Source organism: Oryctolagus cuniculus, chromosome 7 (genome assembly GCF_964237555.1).
Source record: "Oryctolagus cuniculus chromosome 7, mOryCun1.1, whole genome shotgun sequence".
Lineage (NCBI taxonomy): Eukaryota > Metazoa > Chordata > Mammalia > Lagomorpha > Leporidae > Oryctolagus > Oryctolagus cuniculus.
In genome coordinates, this window is record NC_091438.1 from 4,816,655 (window position 1) to 4,835,845 (window position 19,191).

The 19,191-nt window shown below is 41.6% G+C and overlaps 1 protein-coding gene across 9 annotated transcripts in view; it reads left to right on the plus strand.

Annotated features, from left to right (window-relative positions):
- PAPPA2 (pappalysin 2) overlaps positions 1–19,191 on the plus strand; it is a 611,815-nt gene that overhangs the window by 426,969 nt on the left and 165,655 nt on the right. For 8 of the 9 annotated variants that reach the window (XM_051856950.2, XM_070077164.1, XM_051856953.2 and 5 more), the window contains 2 exons: positions 16,127–16,420; positions 18,040–18,232. In XM_051856950.2, the coding sequence (XP_051712910.2) occupies positions 16,127–16,420; positions 18,040–18,232 (487 nt within the window). The remainder of the gene's footprint in view (positions 1–16,126; positions 16,421–18,039; positions 18,233–19,191) is intronic. The other variant, XM_070077165.1, reaches the window with a different exon arrangement.

Sequence of the window (19,191 nt, forward strand, 5' to 3'; positions counted from 1 at the left end):
GGATTTCAGGAACTCAAGTATGGAGGCCATCACACACTCTCTCCTAGGATGTGCGTTACAGGAAAGCTGGGATGGGGAGCAGAGCCGGGACTTGAACCCAGGTGTAGACACTCCAAGAAACGGCTCAGAACAGCAGTCCTAACATTTGTTTTAAAATGCTAAAGAAAGCAGTCACTAATTAAGAAGTCCTCATTTGGCAAAAATATGTTTTAAGAGGAATAAAAATTAAAGATATATTCAGACAAATAAATGGCTATAATTTAATGCCAGCATTAAGAGAAATACTGTAGAGAGTTATGTAGTTGGAAAGAAAAGGATCATGGATGGAAGCAGAGAAATGTCAGAGGAGACAAAACATAGAAATAGTAAAAGTAGTAATAGTGTCTTTTTGTCTTCAAAATACATGTAGAATTAAAATATAAAAACGATCTGACAATATAGGAAGAAAGTATTTGAAATTGAAGACTTTAGGCCCTTTTTTGCTCTACTTAGGAAAGGCTCTGATTTTAGATAACTTTGTGCAGCAATAAATCAAAAGTACATTTTGTAATCCTTAGGGTAACCATTAAATTATATATAATTAAATTATACTGATTTACCCAACTAAATAGCTAGTAGGGCATGAAACAGTTCAGATTAGGTAACAAAGAATGAGAAAGTTGGAATAAAAATAGATGGAATAGAAACAAAAGTGTAAAATATCAATTAAAACTGATACATTACTAAGTAAATTAAATGCAAATGGACTAAATACGCTAATTCAAAGCCAAAAATTGGCAAACTGAAAGTCAAACCCGGGCCAGCGCCATGGCTCACTAGGCTAATCCTCCGCCTTTCGGCACCGGCACACCAGGTTCTAGTCCCGGTCGGGGCGCCGGATTCTGTCCTGGTTGCCCCTCTTCCAGGCCAGCTCTCTGCTGTGGCCAGGGAGTGCAGTGGAGGATGGCCCAAGTGCTTGGGCCCTGCACCCCATGGGAGACCAGGAGAAGCACCTGGCTCCTGCCTTCGGATCAGCGTGGTGCGCCGGCCGCTGCGCACCTGAACCAAAGGCAAAAAGACCTTTCTCTCTGTCTCTCTCACTCACTGTCCACTCTGCCTGTCAAAAAAAAAAAAAAGTGAAACCCTACTGAATGGTGTTTGAAAGAGATACAAAATTTGAAAGTAAAATCATGGGAAAATATATACATTGAAAATGCTAAGCCGAAAAAGTCGGCGTAGCTTTCAGTTAAAGTGAACTTCAAGGCAGTATTGTCAGAGTTAATAGTATTTTTATTATTATAAAAGAGTAATAAATTCAACTGGAAAAATCTAACCATGATAAGTTTGTGTGTGTACAGTAACATGTCCTAAAAATATATAAAACTACCTTTCACAAAAAAATTAAAAATCAGATAAATTTACCACCATATTGGTAGTTTTAAATAATTTTCTCTGAATGAATACTCAGTAGAGATAAAGAAAAAATTTGAAAAGCATGATTAATATGCTTGACTCAATTAACAAAATTAGAGCAATATACTTAAACAAGACAGAGTGTACATTCTTCTCATGTGCCATGGAAAATTTGCCAGAAGAGTTCTGTACCAAAATGAAAATTTCAAAGGATGGAAAATCACAAAGATTCCGTTTCTTAATCTGATGGGAAGTGAGCTAGAAGTCAATGAATAATCAAAACCTATGTAATCCCCAAATATTTGGAAATTAAGCAAGATAATTCTAATTACTCAGTGACTCAAGGAATGAATAAAAATAGAAATAGGAAAATATTTTAAATAAAATTATTTTGATAATATGGCATATCAAAACATGGTATAAGCAAGAAAACTTACATAAGGGAAAATTTATAGTTTTTTTAAATTAAAAAAATCTGATCTAATTATCCATCTCAAGAAGCCAGTAAAGAGTAGCATATTGAATTCAAAAAATAAACTCAAAAACTCAAAGAATGAAGACAGAAAAAGATAACAAAAATATGAGAAGAAAAGAATAAATAGAAAACAAATTTACGTTGGAAAAAATTAACAAAACAAAAAGGTTATTTTGGGGGAAAGGTTTGGAAGGAAGGATTGATAATCATTTCTTGACTGAACAAGAGAGAAAATATATAACAGACAAGGAATATATTACCACTATGAGGAATACAGGGTTTAGCATCTTCATGTACACCATGACCGTTAACAGGCAATAACTAACAAATGATGGTGCAACAGTTGGACATCATGATAAAGAAAATAATTCTGGACCTTGTACTTAAACAGAACTAAGTCAAAATGGGTCATAAATTTAAATGTAAAAAGCAAAGCTATAGTACAAAACCTTTAGAATAATCTAGGCAGAGTATTCATATCTGACACTAAAAGCATGGTTTATAGAAATAAAATTTGATAAATCAGAACTTCATTTAAACAAAACTTTTTCTCTGAGAAAGACTCTGAAATGAAAATGCTAATGACCTGATTTGATCAGTACACACTGTATTCATGTGTTGAAATAGTTCACTCTATCCCATAAAAATGTGCAAGTATTACATGTTAATCCAAAAAAAATTTTTTAAAGTTACCAAAAAATAAGTAATGACAATCATGGAAAAAATATTTGCAAAGCAACTATCTGGTAAAACTTTTACTTAGATTATAAAAAGAAATCTCAAAACTCAGGAGGAAAATAAACATTTCAGTTGGAAATGGACAGACATTAATGAAATTCTACCAAAGAGGTTCTATAGGTGGAAAATAACCACATGGGGATGGGTGGTTGGCGTGGCAGTTAGGATGCCACCTGCGACACTCACATCTCACTGGGGGAGTGCTGAATTTCAAGACCTGGTTTCACTCTAGAATCCAGCTTCCTGCTAATGTACCTCCTGGGCAGACAGCCAGTGATGGTTCAAGTGGTTGGGTCCCAACCACCCATGTGAGAGGGACACAGGTTGAGATTCAGCCCTGGATATCCCAGGCATTTGGAGGATGAATCTGTGATGGGGAGATCTCTGTCCATCTCTTTGTCTCTTTCTTTTTTCTCAATCTGGCTTTCAAATAAAATGAACGAATAAAAATCTAAGGAAAATGGACATATGAAAAATTGTTCAACATCATTAACTACTGGGGAAGTGCAGACAAAAACCATGATTAGGTTTCACTACACACCTATCAGGAGAGTTAAAATAAGAAAAATGATGAAGTACTAAGGACTGGTGAAGATATGGAAAAACTGGATCTCTTCTGTATTGCTGGTGGGAATAGGAAATGGTATAGCCACTCTGACAAATTGTTCAGCATTTTTAAATAAAACTAAACATACATTTTTTTTAAGATTTTTATTTGTTTATTTGACAGGTAGAGTTACAGACAGTGAGAGAGAGAAAGAGAGAAAGGTCTTCCTTCCGTTGGTTCACTCTCCAAATGGCCGCCACGGCCAGAGCTAGGCCAATCCAAAGCTAGGAGCCAGGAGCCAGGAGCTTCTTTCCTGGTCTCCCATGCGGGTGCAGAGCCCAAGCACTTGGGCCATCCTCCACTGCCTTCCCGGGCCACAGCAGAGAGCTGGACTGGAAGAGGAGCAACCGGGACTAGAACCCGGCGCCCATATGGGATGCCGGCACCACAGGCGGAGGATTAACCTAGTGTGCCACCACACCAGCCCCCGAAACTAAACATACATTTACCATATGCTCCATTACTTGAACTCCTGGTTATTGGTCTATGTAACAGCACCAAGCTCACAATGACAAAGTGCTGCAGTGATGACTAGTTGAACAAACTGTGGGCCTTCCATGCAATGGATTACTACTCAGAAATAAAACAGAACAAAGTGTTACCACTTAAAACAACTTACTGAGCAGATCAAAGGGCAATCTGTTGGGTGGAAAAAAGTAAACGTCCCAAAAGTTCCACGTTGTATGGTTCCATTTATGTAGCATTCTCAAAATGACAGAATTATAGAGAAAACACATTGGTGGTTTGGCAAGGGATTGGGGTGGGCTGGAGGTTGACGGGGAGAAGGTACAGGTGTGCATGTGTCGGGAAGGCTAGCAGATGGCAGAGCTTAGGAAGGACCACTTCTGCTATCTGGTCACAGTGGTAGTTACGTGTGAGTGAGTGAGTGAGTGAGTATGTGAGAGAGAGAGAGACAGAGAGAGAGAGAGACAGAGAGACAGAGAGAGAGAGAGAGAGAGAGAGAGAGATAAAGTTGCATAGACTACTACTGGTGCTGCTACTGCTTCTACGACTAATAGTATTACCACTGACACACATATAATTGCATGTAGAACCCAGCAAAATCTGGCTTAGGTCTGTGACTTCTATAAATAAATACCCTACTTTGCATACAATAGATGATCTGTGAATGCTTAGTGATTGAATGAATAGATCAATAATTATTTATTGATTTATTTATATGAAAATATTCAATGGTTTTGAGCAATGTGTAAAATCATCTCCCGAGTCACTGACTCATAGGAGGTGCAGAAGAAGCTAGAGATGTTTTTCTTTTGTGCTTACACCTTTGAGGGATAACTGCATAAACAGTGCCTGATTCCTAGTGTGCTGTTTAGAGACAGAAGACTGAACTGACAGCTTGCACATCTGACTCCATAGGAAATTGTTTGCGTTTTTATTTATTTAGTCTTGTTCAAACATAACTGTAACTGAACAGGGGAATCATATTGACATAAATCAGAGAGTAGTGAAGAAAGCTGGCACACTATGATAAAGGAAGAGACATTTAGGATTTTCTACACAGCGCTTTCTCAAGACTGAAGATCATGTCATCTGTGTCAACAAACAGGCTCTGCATTTTGAGGGTCAGCTTAGGGACATAGCAGATAAATACAGAAGCCCCAAAATTGCAAAACTGAATCCAATTTATGACTACCAAAGCCTACCATCACCATCTGGAAAGATCCATGTAATTTTTCTGTCCCATTCTGCCATCAACACCATTTCTACATTCCAGCATGATTTTGTATATTTAATGCTTTAGTAATGAAGGGAAGAATTTTTTTTTTATTTTTGGATGAATGAATCAGACCCCTTGAGCTCTAAGGTTCAGTGTTTGAATGCCTTTAGTGATAGTAAACAGAACTGAAAATATATCTTCAAAGACAGGATACTTAAATCAACAGTGTATTAGCCCTTTTATGAGCCATGAATGCCATACTGACAGTCATTTATGCTTTCAAAGAACACCTGTAAAATCTGCTTTAGGTCTATAACCAGAGATATAAACAATGGAAGAGCTCATCCTTAAGGCCTACACAGCATAATTAGGAGATGGATGCATAATTCATACTTGTAATACTGGATTATGGCACCACACAGAAGGCTGGAGGAGTATGGAAGAGATAGTGCCTAATGGTGTTGATAGCACCCCAGAAGAATTCCTAGCAGGGCTGAAGCTTGAGATGAGAACTCAAGGAGAGGCAGTTCAGCAGGGGAAGCTTCCAGAGTGAAAGAGCTTAAAGAGGCCAGTGCTCAGGAGCATTAAAAATCCTGCACCTCCTGAGAAGCGGAAAGGACCACGCATGACTACAGCAGTGCTCATCAAAGCTACACTGTCTCTTGTATCCCCTTAAAGGCTTTGAAAAAATTTAGACTCCCTCAAACATTCTTAGAATAGCATCTAAAAATTTAGCCATGAGTTAAAATAACAGAGAAGATGTATTTATGGCATATTACTTTAATGTTTTAAAACAAATCTTAAATTCACCTTTCCAAATGAGTCCTTGGTACCATATTAATTTTATAACTACTATCATTCATTCAAAAATTCATGGGCATGTATTATACATAACATTTGGACATTATTCATTGTTTGTTCTCTTTGAATTTGTGTTTCTATTCTATTTCTCCCATAGAACTTTACACTAGTGTAACATATACATGTGTTTCTTTCAAAGTTGTTAGTGGGTCAACTGTTTATCTACTAAATATATATTTATTAAAACATTTTTATGATCATAATTAGATTTTAATTTTGAGATAATTGTACATTCACATGTAGTTGTAAGAAAAAATCTTTCCCCAATGCTAACATCTTTTAAAAATTATTTTTTAAGTAATTTTAAAAAAATTATTAATATTAAGAGAACAATTTTCATGTATTTCATAGGTATACTTCTAAGAAGAGAACCCTACATCTTGCCCTGCCTTTCTCCCTCCCTCAACACCCCTCTTTCTTTCCTTCCTGTTTTTTTCTTAAATTTTTGTGGAGATATAATTTCAATGCACTCTATAATGACAGGCTTCATCTACCACAAACCATAATATTCAACAAGTAAAAAGTAGGAAGACCACAGTTGCACAGAAGTATAAACAAGGGCTTAAAAATACCCAATCATATCTCAAAATGTCCATTTCATTACTATATGCTTTTGTGTTCTATATTAACTTCCCCATATCAGAGAAACCATGTGATATTTATCTTTTTGGGACTGGCTTATTTCACTAAGCATAATGAATTCCACTTTCATCCATTTTGTTGTAAGAGACAAGATTTTGTTCTTTTTTATGGCTGAGTAGTATTCCTTAGTGTATATATATACCATATTTTCTTTATCCAGTCATCAGTTGGTAGACATTTAGGTTGATTGCATAGGTTAGCTATTGTGAATTGAGCTACAGTAACCATGGGGTACAAATAACTCTTTTAACATGCTGATTTTATTTCCTTTGGGTAAATTCTCAGGAGTGGGATAGCTGCATCATATGAAGATCTAGTTTCAGATTTCTGAGGAATCTCTATAACTATATCCATAATGTATATACTAGTTTACATTCCCACCTACAGTGGATTAGGGTAACTTTTCCCCCATATCCTCACCAGCATTGATAGTTTGATTTCTGTATGAGAACCTTTCTGACTGGGTTGAGGTGAAACCTCATTGTGGTTTTTATTTTCATTTCCCTATTGGCTAGTGATTCTGAGCATTTTTTCATGTGCCTGTTGAACATTTAAACTTCATCCTTTGAAAAATGCCTGTTCATGTCCTTTGCCCATTTCTTAACTGGATTGTTTGTTTTGTTATTTATGAGTTTCTTGAACGCTTCATAAATCCTGAATATTAAACCTTTATCAGTATCATAATTTGCAAATATTTTCTCCCATTCTGTCAGTTACTTCTTCACTTTGTTGTATTCCATTGCAGTGCAGAAGCTTCTTAGCTTGATGAAATCCCATTTGTCTATTTTGCTTTTATTTCCTGTGCTTCTGGAGTCTTTTCCAAGCAGTCTTTGCCTGTGCCAATGTTTTAGTTTCCCTGATGTTTTCTTCTAGTAATTTGATTGTATCAGGTCACAGATTTAGATACTTGATACATTTTGAATTGGTTTTTGTATAACGTTTAAGGTAATGGTCTTGTTTCATACTTTTGCATTTATAGATCCAATTTTCCCAATGGAATAGAAAAGAAACCCTAGAAATTAGTTCATGCAGCTATAACCAATTAATCTTTGACAAATGAGAGAAGATGAATCTCTGGAGATTGGATTGTCTGTTCTCTCGTTTGTCAAAGATTAATTGGTTATAGCTGCATGAACTAATTTCTAGGGTTTCTTTTCTATTCCATTGGTCTAAATGTCTATTTTTTGTGCTAGTACCAGGCTGTTTTGATTATAACTGACCTATAGTATGTCTGAAATATGGTATTGCAATGCTTCTGGCTTTGTTTTTGTCATTTAAGATTGTTTTAGCTATGTGGTGTCTCTTGTGGTTCCATGTGAATTTTAGCATTATTTTTTCTTTTTTTTAAATTTATTTTTTATTTTTTACAGTCAGAGTGGACAGTGAGAGAGAGAGACAGAGAGAAAGGTCTTCCTTTTTGCCGTTGGTTCACCCTCCAATGGCTGCCACGGCCAACGCGCTGTGGCTAGCGCACTGCACTGATCTGATGGCAGGAGCCAGGTGCTTCTCCTGGTCTCCCATGGGGTGCAGGGCCCAAGTATTTGGGCCATCCTCCACTGCACTCCCTGGCCACAGCAGAGAGCTGGCCTGGAAGAAGGGCAACCGGGACAGAATCCGGCGCCCTGACCGGGACTAGAACCTGGTGTGCTGGCGACGCAAGGCAGAGGATTAGCCTAGTGAGCCGCAGCGCCAGCAGCATTATTCTTTCTAAGTCTGAGAAGAATGTCTATGGTATTCTGATTGAGATTGCATTGAATTTGTTAGTTGCTTAGGGTAGTATAAGCACCTTGATGATATTAATTCTTCAAATCCATGACCATAGAACATTTTTCCATTTGTGTGTGTGTTTTCTATTTCTTTAATGTTTTTCATTATCATTGTCGAGATCTTTAACTCCTCGGGTAAATTTTTTCCAAGGTTTTTCTTTTTTTGTGGTTGTGAATGAGACTGATCTTACAACTTCTTTCTAAGCTGTAGCATTGTCTGTGTATACAAAGACTATTGATTTTTGGGTGTTGATTTTATATACTGCAACTTTACCAAACTCTTTTATAAGTTCTAATAGTCTCTTAGTGAAGTCTTTTGGTTCCCTTTTACATAGAATCATGTCATCTGCAAACAGGGATAATGTGACTTTCTTGTAACTTCGTCCTTTCCAATTTGTGTGCATTTGATTTCTTTTTCTTACCTAATGGCTCTGGCTAAAACTTCCAAACTATATTGATCATGATGAAAGTGGTTATCTTTGTCTGGTTCTGGATCTTAGAGGAAATGCTACCAACTTTTCCCTATTCAATATGATATTGCCTTGGCATTTGTCATATATTGCCTTGATTATGTTGAGGCATGGTCCTTCTATACCTGATTTGCCTAAGGTTTTTATCATGAAGGATGTTGTATTTTATCAGATGCTTTCTCTGCATCTGTTGAGATAATCATATGGTTTTTATTCTTCAATTTGTTAATGTGATGTATCATATTTATTGATTTCTGTATATTGAAGTATTCCTGCAAACCAGAAATAAATCCCACTTTGTCTGGGTGAATGATTTTTCTGATGTGTTGTTGGATTCTATTAGATAGCATTTTGTTAGGCTGGCGCCGCAGCTCACTAGGCTAATCACTCCACCTTGTGGCGCTGGCACTCCAGGTTCTAGTCCCAGTCGGGGTGCCGGATTCTGTCCCGGTTGCCCTTCTTCCAGGCCAGCTCTGTGCTGTGGCCAGGGAGTGCAGTGGAGGATGGCCCAAGTGCTTGGGCCCTGCACCCCATGGGAGACCAGGATAAGTACCTGGCTCCTGCCTTCGGATCAGCGTGGTGCACCTGCCGCAGCGCGCCAGCCGTGGCGACCATTGGAGGGTGAACCAACGGCAAAGGAAGACCTTTCTCTCTGTCTCTCTCTCTCTCTCTCACTGTCCACTCTGCCTGTCAAAAAAAAAAAAAAAAAGATAGCATTTTGTTGAGGATTTTCGCATTTATGTTCAGCAGTGATATTTGTCTATAGTTCTTATAGTCTCTTTCTGGTTTGAAATTAGGGTGATACTGGCCTCATAGAAGGAGTTTGGAGGCTGGCGCTATGGCTCACTAGGCTAATCCTCTGCCTGCGGCACCAGCACCCAGGGTTCTAGTCCCAGTTGGGGCGCCGGATTCTGTCTCAGTTGCTCCTCTTCCAGTCCAGCTCTCTGCTGTGGCCCGGGAAGGCAGTGGAGGATGGCCCAAGTGCTTGGGCTCTGTACCCGCATGAGAGACCAGGAGAAGCACCTGGCTCCTGGCTTCGGATCAGCGCAGCGCACCAGCTGCAGCATGCTGGCCGCAGCGGCCATTTGGGGGGTGAACCAACGGAAAAAAGGAAGACCTTTCTCTCTGTCTCTCTCTCTCTCTCTCTCACTGTCCACTCTGCCTGTTAAAAAAAAAGAGAAGTGGATGTGAAAATGGGAGTGTGTTTGGATGGTGAAGGTGTGGTAGAGAATGAGGAAAGGAAAGAGCAAATGGGGGTGCTGGATTTGGGGGTTCTCTTGAGAAAATGGCTTTTGAAAAGGGCCTGCCACTGGAACAGGAGCGGGATTTAGAGGTATTACAGAAAGCAAACAAGAGTTTTGAGAAAGTCTCCTGTGACCCACAAATACAAAGAATGCAGGGAGATGAAGGAAGCAGATGGGCATTTTTCCAGGTCAGAGAGTCTGTCCGTCTGACACAGAGAGGGGATGCCTCACAGGGCTCCAGCCACCACTCAGCCCAGTTGTTCTAGGGAATGTGTGTACTGCCACAATCTATGCAGAGGAGCCAATAGGATCACAGGCACCTTGCCCCAGTGTGCCTGTGGCCCGAGGACCTGTAAGAAGGAACTTGAACCTGGCTCATGGGGATCTAAATACAAGGGATCTTCAAATGAGTTCAGAAAATATGGCCTTTTATAGGAAAAAATTGTTTTGGAATGATGGATTTGGTCATGGCTTCACACTGGTAGGAGTAAATGGAGTGTGGAATAAATTGCCTTCCTGCGCTTGGTTTCTTCATAAATAAAATGTGGCTGGCAAGTATGAAGACGGATGCTTAGCTTGTAGCAGGGGCTCAATAACTATGAGCTTTAGGAATAGTAGTACGAGTTCCAGACACTGCGTGTTTATGGTTGTTTTTCCTGCGGGAAGTCTTTGATAATCTCCATGGACTGATTTTGTGGTGAGCAAGTGCCAGAAACCAAAGTGTGATAGGTGGAAGAGTCTACAGGAGATAAAGAGAGGTGTGTTTGGCTATGAAGTCATAAAACACTATTATAGAAAAGGTGATAATTGGAATATAATGGTGAATTTAAAAATCTTTACATTGAAAGAGACTGAACATGTTTGTAGTCAATAGGAGGATGCTGCCAGAGAGGATCCAGTAGGAGGGCACTCTCAGAGGCACTGCAGCAGTTAGAGATGGCGATGGTATTAACGGATTCTGTGCACTCTTACTAGTCCATAAATGGTTGGCCCAGGCAAAGCCCATCCTGCCCCTACCCACTGGTTTTCTCTTTACTATGACAGAGCAGAGTAATTCCTCCTGTAGACAAGGAATAAATAAGGAATGTAAACTGGAGTGAACTATGCAAGTTTGAGGGACTGTGCATTCATTCTTGAGGCAGGCTGCACAACACTAATAAGGGCCATTTCTGCCTGCTGCTGCCGAATGTTGTTGGAAGATGGCATTTAGCAATGGCGTTATTCTGGGTGCTTTGGGGTAACACAGTATCACTTTTAAATATTGAAAAATTGGACAAATTACCTTAGGATTTGAACTTCATGCCCTAAAGTTGGAGTACACTATAGGTAGCTTCATGTTCTTATGAGGAGGGAATAATCACTTTTATATGTGGTGACTCAAGAGGTCTTCTCCTTTCAACCATACCCCAGTAATTGTTGAATCCTTGGTACCACCACAACAGTGCCTGACATGACAAGCCACAGGTGTTACAGCTATTTCGGGTGTGAAACAGAAGATGGAAGTGTGTTCACTCTCTTGCTCTCTCGCTCTCTAACTCTGTCTTTCAAATAAAATACATCTGTTTAAAAAGAAAAAAAAACATGGAATTATATTTTAACTCAACTTACTAACCATGTAGTCTTAAGCAAATCACATCTCATTTCTAGGATTCATCTTCCTCATCTATAAAATGGGAATCATAAAACCCTGCAACAGGGCTAGCACACAGAAAACACTAAATAAAAAGCACCCATAAGCATGCTTCACGCCAATCAAGAACTGGGCATTAACACCTAACTGCTATTGGGTAGCTTGCTTTCATATGGAAAGGAAAAGATTTTGAGCACTCTAGGACAAAGGTACCTTGTATAAGTCTAACTTATAAGTCAGGTCTATGAAGAATGACACTAAAAGGCTGAATTCCCCATCTTTTCACAGTCCCTAATTTCAGGCTGCTTGGAATACTTGATGAAGACCAGGTTGTCTTTGAAGAAAATGGGCACTTGACTGTTTGTAACCCTGACAGAATCTTGTCTGCTTTCTGGTACCTGTGGGTTTCAGAACAATGTGGAAGCAAAGTATGAGCAGCGTTCTTTGTGTGAGGGTGGGTGTCTGCCTACCTGGCCTGGCAATGTCTGGTTTCACTTTAGAAGGTCTGCCTTATTGTGGTCAAGCCCCAGATTCTATTGTCTTGATGAATGACATAGTTGGGTGGGAGCCAATAGAAACTGGGGTGATAAGCATGTCCCCACAGACTATTATGGAATTATAGTAACATGGATATGGGCTCTAATATGTGTCTTCAGTCACTTTGTGCTAGGAAATAAGCCACATGCTTATTTATCTGCATTACAGCTTTAGTCTTCATAACCACCGTTTGAAGTAGGAACTCAAGTTATCGCCATTGAATGGATCAGGAAATGGCCTTGAGAGCTTTTAAGGCTAGTCTCAATGCATTCCCAGTAAGCCCCTACAGCCAAAGGAGACCTGGTCCCTCCAAAGGCTGTGTTTGCAAGACAGACTCCTGCCCAGCAGTGTCCATCCATTTGTAACCACTGGGAATTCGACCCATGGTTCTGAGCACGTTAGTGGAGGGAGTGTGAGGTGTAGGCATAGCTTCGGAAGATCGTGCTGCTTTGGTTGTTAATATGAAACGGTCCAGACAAATAGCACCATTTCATTTGTCCTACAGTGGTGCTCTAGGGAAGGGATTTTGCGTTTCCCTGGAAGGGTGGCAATGACCAGATCCTCAGATCCAGCTTGGGCGGACCCAAATGTTGGAGAGGGCAAGGAGGGGCTGTCATACTGGGGATGCGATTTTTATTCATTATGTGTTATGTCTCCTTTCCTCTCAATGAAAAGATGTTCTCACCTTCTGTTTTTAGACTTTGGGCAATGTGTCTTTATGCTTCACTTGGGCTTTGGCATGAATACATGTGTGTGTATGTGCGTGGAGTTTTTACTGAAACATGAATTTTCCTAAACAAAATCACAAAATAGATTAATGTCTTTGCTATCACCCATATGAGTGTAGAGTATGTGTGCTTATCTGACAAATGATTGAAATCTACTCCCTAATCATTCCACATATTGGTTTTAGTTGGATCAAGAGTGAGAAGAATAGAGTGCATGTAGAAGAGAGGTTGGGGAGTGCAAAGTAGTGGGCGGGGCTGAGGACTAACAAGCAGGAATCCTGGCCACTTGGAGATCTGTAGCAGATCTCAGAATAGAACTCTGTGACAGCTCATCCCCAGCTATCCCCCTTCCCTGAATGATGAGACTTGGAGCACAAACAACAGGGTCAAGGAGACAGTTCATGGTCTCACAAGTATCTTGGCATGGTATTTGTGAATGTCTCAGCAAATCCTCAGACACATAGCATGAGGCTAGGAAGAAGTCACAGAGATAAGCCAGGCAAGACCTGTTCTACAGTGGAGGAGGCCTAGGAGTGTTTAAACAGCCAGGTCAAGGCAGTGGGGCTAGTCAGGGGCACTGCCACACTACCCCTTGCTTTAATTTTAGGCCAGGCGATTCCAGAACCTTGTGATCTGGTGCGTAGAACTACTGTGAGAGGTCCAGGGTGTTGAACGTTTCTCCCATCATATACTGGTGTGTACACATGTAGGTGTGTACAGCACCTATCCCTGAAGTAGAGCAATATTTCATTCTTTGTGTTCTGGGTTTCTAAATTTTATAAAGTATTCTATTTAATACATACGCAGTTACTAAGCCCATTTACTATATGTTCCATATAGGCGATTTTTTAGCACAAGTCCCATCTCTCTGGGGTCAAAAAGGTAACTCTTATAAATGTGTGTTAACATGTTTATGTTTTCAAATGAACATTTAAGTGCTATCTGGTTAAATTCGTATTGTTCCGTTTTGGGGAGTGTGCATTATAAAAGTAACATAAGAAAACTCCAGCCATCCCCTCAGCCCCTCTCTGTCACTGGAGGAGAACACAAAAGGACTTGGACTGAGCTGGCTGCAGGATGAGGGGATCTTTTCTCAGAGGAAGAGGTCTGGATGAAAAATAAGGGTTAGTTGGGAGTTTTCTTCATAGGTAGTAATGTTTCTTGAATTGTGCTGCAAGAAACCCAATATTCTAATGATGTCAAAATAAATTTTATCCCAAGTGGGGTCTGGGTTCAAAAGAGTTTGGTGAGCAAAGGGTTAAACACAGTTGCTTTAGTACCTTTCAGAGCCCTTAGTATAACAGTTCTCAGAGACACTGTGATGTCCAGGAGGAGAGTATGGCAAGCTACATTTTTCTCAAACATTTAACCACTGATAACAATTTTTCAAAGTATCACTCAGGACCAGAATTTATTAACACAATTTGGGAAATATTAATCATGTGGATATTTAAATCTTAAAGGTGCACTGTAGCTTTTAAGTCCTGTTTCTTAAAAATTTGCTTTTTTTTAAAAAAAAAGTATTTGTTTATTTGAAAGGCAGAGCTACAGAGAGAGAGAGAGAGAGAGAAAGATCTTCTATCCACTGGTTCATTACCCAATTGGCTCCAATTGCCAGGGCTTGGCCAAGCCAAAGCGAGGGGCCTAGAACTTCATCCTGGTCTCCCTCATGGGTGGCAGAGGCCCAAGCACTTCCCAAGTGCACTAGCAGGGAGCTGGATTGAAAGTGAAGCAGCCAGGACTTGAACCAGATATGGGATGTCTGCATTGCAGGTGGCAACTTAACTGGCTGTACACAACATAGGCCCCTGCTTTTGTTCTTCATGCAAAGCTGAATTAGAAGTGGGGAAGAAAAAGAGAAGGGCAGGGTTTAAGTATATGTGGAGGGACAAAGTGTGATGGAGGAAGAAGGGCAAGAAGGTGGAAGTACCTGACAAGACAATTGGAAGGGGACAGAGACTGTTCTCAAAGGGTCTCTTCTCTCCCTTGGTGCTCCTGTGGACATCTGGGAGCCACGGGAGTGACCATATTCCTAAGCACCTGTGACATTATGAGCTTCATGGTAGTCCAGCTGGACTTGTCTTTTGTCTCACTGGATATTAGCTCCTTGAGTATAGGGATTGATAAATACTTAAAATACAAGACACTCTTGTTATCATCCTTACTTTATAGACAGCAAACTGAGTTCTGAGAGGTCAGAGTTGAACAAGTCCTCAGGGCTGACATGTGGAGGGGTCTGGTTTCAGAATCAGAGTTCCCTGGCTCAAAACCTCAGCTACTTTCACCAATGGTTCTCCTACTGGAAAGTTAAAAAACAACGGTGATGCATGAATTCCATATTCAAATATTTGGATTTGGTTCTTTTGTGGTTGGGATTCTGCATTTTTTTAAAGACTCATTTTATTTATTTGAAAGACAGAGTTATAGAAAGGTAGAGACAGAGAGGTCTTCCATCCACTGGTTCACTCCTCACATGGCCGCAACATCCAGAGCTGCGCTGATCCAAAGCCAGAAGCCAGGAGCTTCTTCTGGGTCTCCCAAGTGGGTGCAGGGACCCAAGGACTTAAGCCATCTTCTACTGCTTTCCCAGGCCATAGCAGAGAGCTGGATCCGAAGAGAACCATGGAATGTCAGCACTTCAGGCCAGGGCTTTGAACCGCCTCGCCAAGGCGCCGGCCCCTGGGATTCTGCACTTTTCAACTACCCCAAGTGATTGCTTTATTTTTTTAAAAAAATTTCTGTATTTTTTAAAATAATTTGAAAGTCAGGAAGAGAGAGAAAGAGAGAGATCTTCCATCTGCAGGTTCACTCCCCACATGCCCACAATAATCGGGATGGGCTAAAGCCAAAAACCTGGAACTCCATCTGGGTCTCCCATGTGGGCACCAGGGGCCCGAGTCCTTGAAGCATCATCTTCTGCCTCCCAGGGGCATTAGCAGGAAGCTGAATCAGAAGGAGAGTAGCTGGGACTTGATCTAGTCACCCTGATATGGGATGCAGTTGTCCCAAGGAACAGCTTAAATAGCTGTGCCACAACGTCTCCACCCCACCCAGGTGATTGAGTGTGCATACATGGCTGAGAATCCTGGTTCTCTCTCGTGATAGTTTGTTGGTATTGCTATCCCTGGCTCATGTATGGCATTAACTCACAATACAGGTTGAAGGAATGTTTATGGATTACTTCAGGGTGGCTTGTGACAAGAGAGAAGAGCAATGATTGGATGCTGCTGACATTACAGGTGTCATCTTAGAGACTAAAGTGGAATACCTGATGTTATCAGAGATCACAATTAAGGATTGGAGGGCTGCTATTCATTCTATGCTCAGCAATTGTTTCCCAACACTTCCATTGCAGGTGGTGTGGTCCTCAACCCATCCTATTACGGCATGCCTGGCCACACCAACATCATGATCCATGAGGTGGGTCATGTCCTGGGACTCTACCACGTGTTCAAGGGGGTCAGCGAGAGGGAATCTTGTGACGACCCCTGCAGGGAGATGGTGCCATCCATGGAAACAGGAGACTTGTGCGCCGACACGGCTCCCACTCCCAAGAGTAAGCTGTGCCGGGACCCAGAGCCCACCAATGACACCTGTGGCTTCACACACTTTCCAGGGGCTCCATTCCGCAACTACATGAGCTACACAGGTATCACGGTGGTCTTGATGCATTTGTTTTCTTCTGAGGTTACCCTGGGGCTCTCTGGGGGCCGTGAGGGTAGAGAGGATTTCCATAGGGTCATTTATGTCTGAGTGTATTCATTACAGGGTATTCTTTGTCACAACTTTAAAAATCTTAGAGAAATACTGAGACATGAAGGGGTCTAGTGACTGGATTCTCTTCTACCAAAGATTAAAGGAAAAACATACTTGTATCCTGAATAGTAAAAGGAGCAAAGCCAAAGCTGAGACTCCTCCAACTTCTGGAATATGGCTATTCATAGGCATGTACTCTGCTGGAGAGTCCAGTAGTGATGGGGGAAAGATTTCAGGATCTTTGAATTACCATTAACAGTCAACAAGGTGGCTTGGTTAACTTAAGCTCAGAATTCCTCTTGTTTTGTGTTACTTAAAGTATATTTCAAATTTTCCTCATCTATCTCTAGCCAAATACTGATTCTTACCTTGCACCCCATCACCACCCAAAAAGGGGCCATCTCATTTTAAAAACCAGTGTGTTCTTGGCCCTGTACTGATTAGTCTTGCTCTTCCTAGATTTAGCTCCTAGGTTACCTTTCTTTCCTGTCTCTCACATTCTGTGTTACTGGCAAAAAACAGTGCTAACCAGTCTCCTAATGATGAACTCAGATTTATCCCCCAAATTTAGAACTTATTGGGTTTGAAAATCTACTCTAATGGTAGGGAGGAGAATTTTCCTTTGAGTTCCAGAAGGCTTATTTAATGATAGGTTCTAGAGGATTCACCTCTGGTCCCTGGGGATGGCTTTTAAGAGAAGACAGAGTGGTGAGCTGGTCCCATGTGTGACCTATCAGGATGCTTCCATCCATTTATCTTTGTGGTGCGTAAGATTCATAATCACCAGCACTTCTGCCTCCCACAATAAGGATACAGTGGCTTTTACTGGATGCAGAGAAACCAGATAACAGGGAACAGAGGCCAGAGCTGTTCAGGTGCCACCTTTGAGGTTTGTGGAAGAAATATTTAAGAAGCAGTTTGAGACAGTATTTGCCTGGTGTGTTCTCAATGGAAAAGTCCCTGAAAGAGAGAGAACTCCCTTTCCAGCCCTATGAAAAATGTTACCTAATAGGGAGACTTTGCCTGCTCCAAAGGTCAAGCTGGGACCACCATGCCCAGACCCACTGCCTCCTCCATGTTTTGACTTTCTCCCCTCAAGCACCTCCACTAAATACTCATTAACCTTGGCAAGAAAGCAGGTGTCTGCTACTCAATGTTCGCAAGTGAAAAAGTCATCTGCTAAAACACTGCCATCTTGTGGTTTGTTGAACAAGCAGCCATCCGCTGAGAGTAGCCCTGCACCCCAGGGCCTGAGTCTCAGCCTGGGCCAGCCTGGCCTTAGAGATAACAAAACGCTGTGCCTTTGCCTTTCCTGCCCCACTTTTGGCTTACCTGCTTTCTGGATAAAATGCCTTTATTCTTTCAAAAATTGTCTACTGATCCTATTGAGTCCAAGGTGTTAGGTTGGGTGCTGGACACTCAGCCGTGAACGTGGCGGGATGTCTCCCTGTGGGGATTTACTTCACACGTTAAAAATTTCTATCTGCTGTGCTCCCTTTTGTGTCTTTGCAGATGATGACTGCACTGACAGCTTCACCCCTAACCAAGTGGCCCGAATGCATTGCTATTTGGACCTTGTATATCAGCAGTGGAGTCAAAGCAGAAAGCCCACCCCTATTCCCATCCCGCCCATGGTCATCGGACAGACCCACAAGTCCCTCACTATCCATTGGCTGCCTCCTATTAGTGGGGATGTATATGACAGGTAAGCTGGTGTGTTCTCCCTGTGGCATTTTGTATGAGCAAAGAGAAGAGTGCGAAGCAAGGGGGACCCTACCTGGAGGCCTGCACATGTGCAGCACTGCTCAGGGCTGCCTCCTCCAGTCTGCTCTGTGCAACAGAGCTCGTGGGGCTTGCGTGCGAATCCAGTGGTGCGTCACGTGTGCTTCCTGTTCCATGAGCGGCCTGAAGAGGTTGACCAATGTGATGGGGTTGAAGGGGCTGAACTGAGAGGGCTTTTGTCACCTGTCCCAGGCAGCCACTGCTCTGCGGCGTGACGGTGCAACAGTGACTCACTGCTTGCACACTTGTTGGAGGGTAGCAGGAAGGCATGTTCTGGGGTGAGGTGCTGCCGCAAGCAGTGCAGCAGGGGCTTATCTGACGCATGAGGGCTTTTCTCGTACATTCTGCCTGCTGTTGCACCCTAGGAAGCCCCCTCTTTTGGCCTGTGATGGATTTGTCATGGTCTGATCATTTTCCTATCTGCCCCTCTCAATTGGCAACTGCTGGAGGTAAGGCAGGCTTGTTTTTTGTATCTTTGCCTCCTGGCCTGTCACAAAAGACACCTAATACATGGTTATTGAAGAGAAGCATGATAATTAAAACCAGCTGTCATTCTTCCTGTCCATATTGGTATAGATGAATGCCAGGGAAATGCTTGTAAAAACAGACAAAGGTAGGACGGAGAATGACATCTGACAGTTGATGGGCAGGAGGGAGACAAATGTGGCTTAACTGGGAGGAGCAGAACCCCATGGGTTACCTGTGCCCAAGCCTCTGTCAACACCTGCCAACATGTTGTGACAGCCAGCACCCGCTGGGTCCTACTTCATGGGAATGTTGTGCTAGGCATTTTGTCAGCCCTTGTCTTGTGCAGCTCTTATAGTTAGCATAATTCCTACTAGATGAGTGAGAGACCTGAGGCATTCAGAAACATAGGGAGCC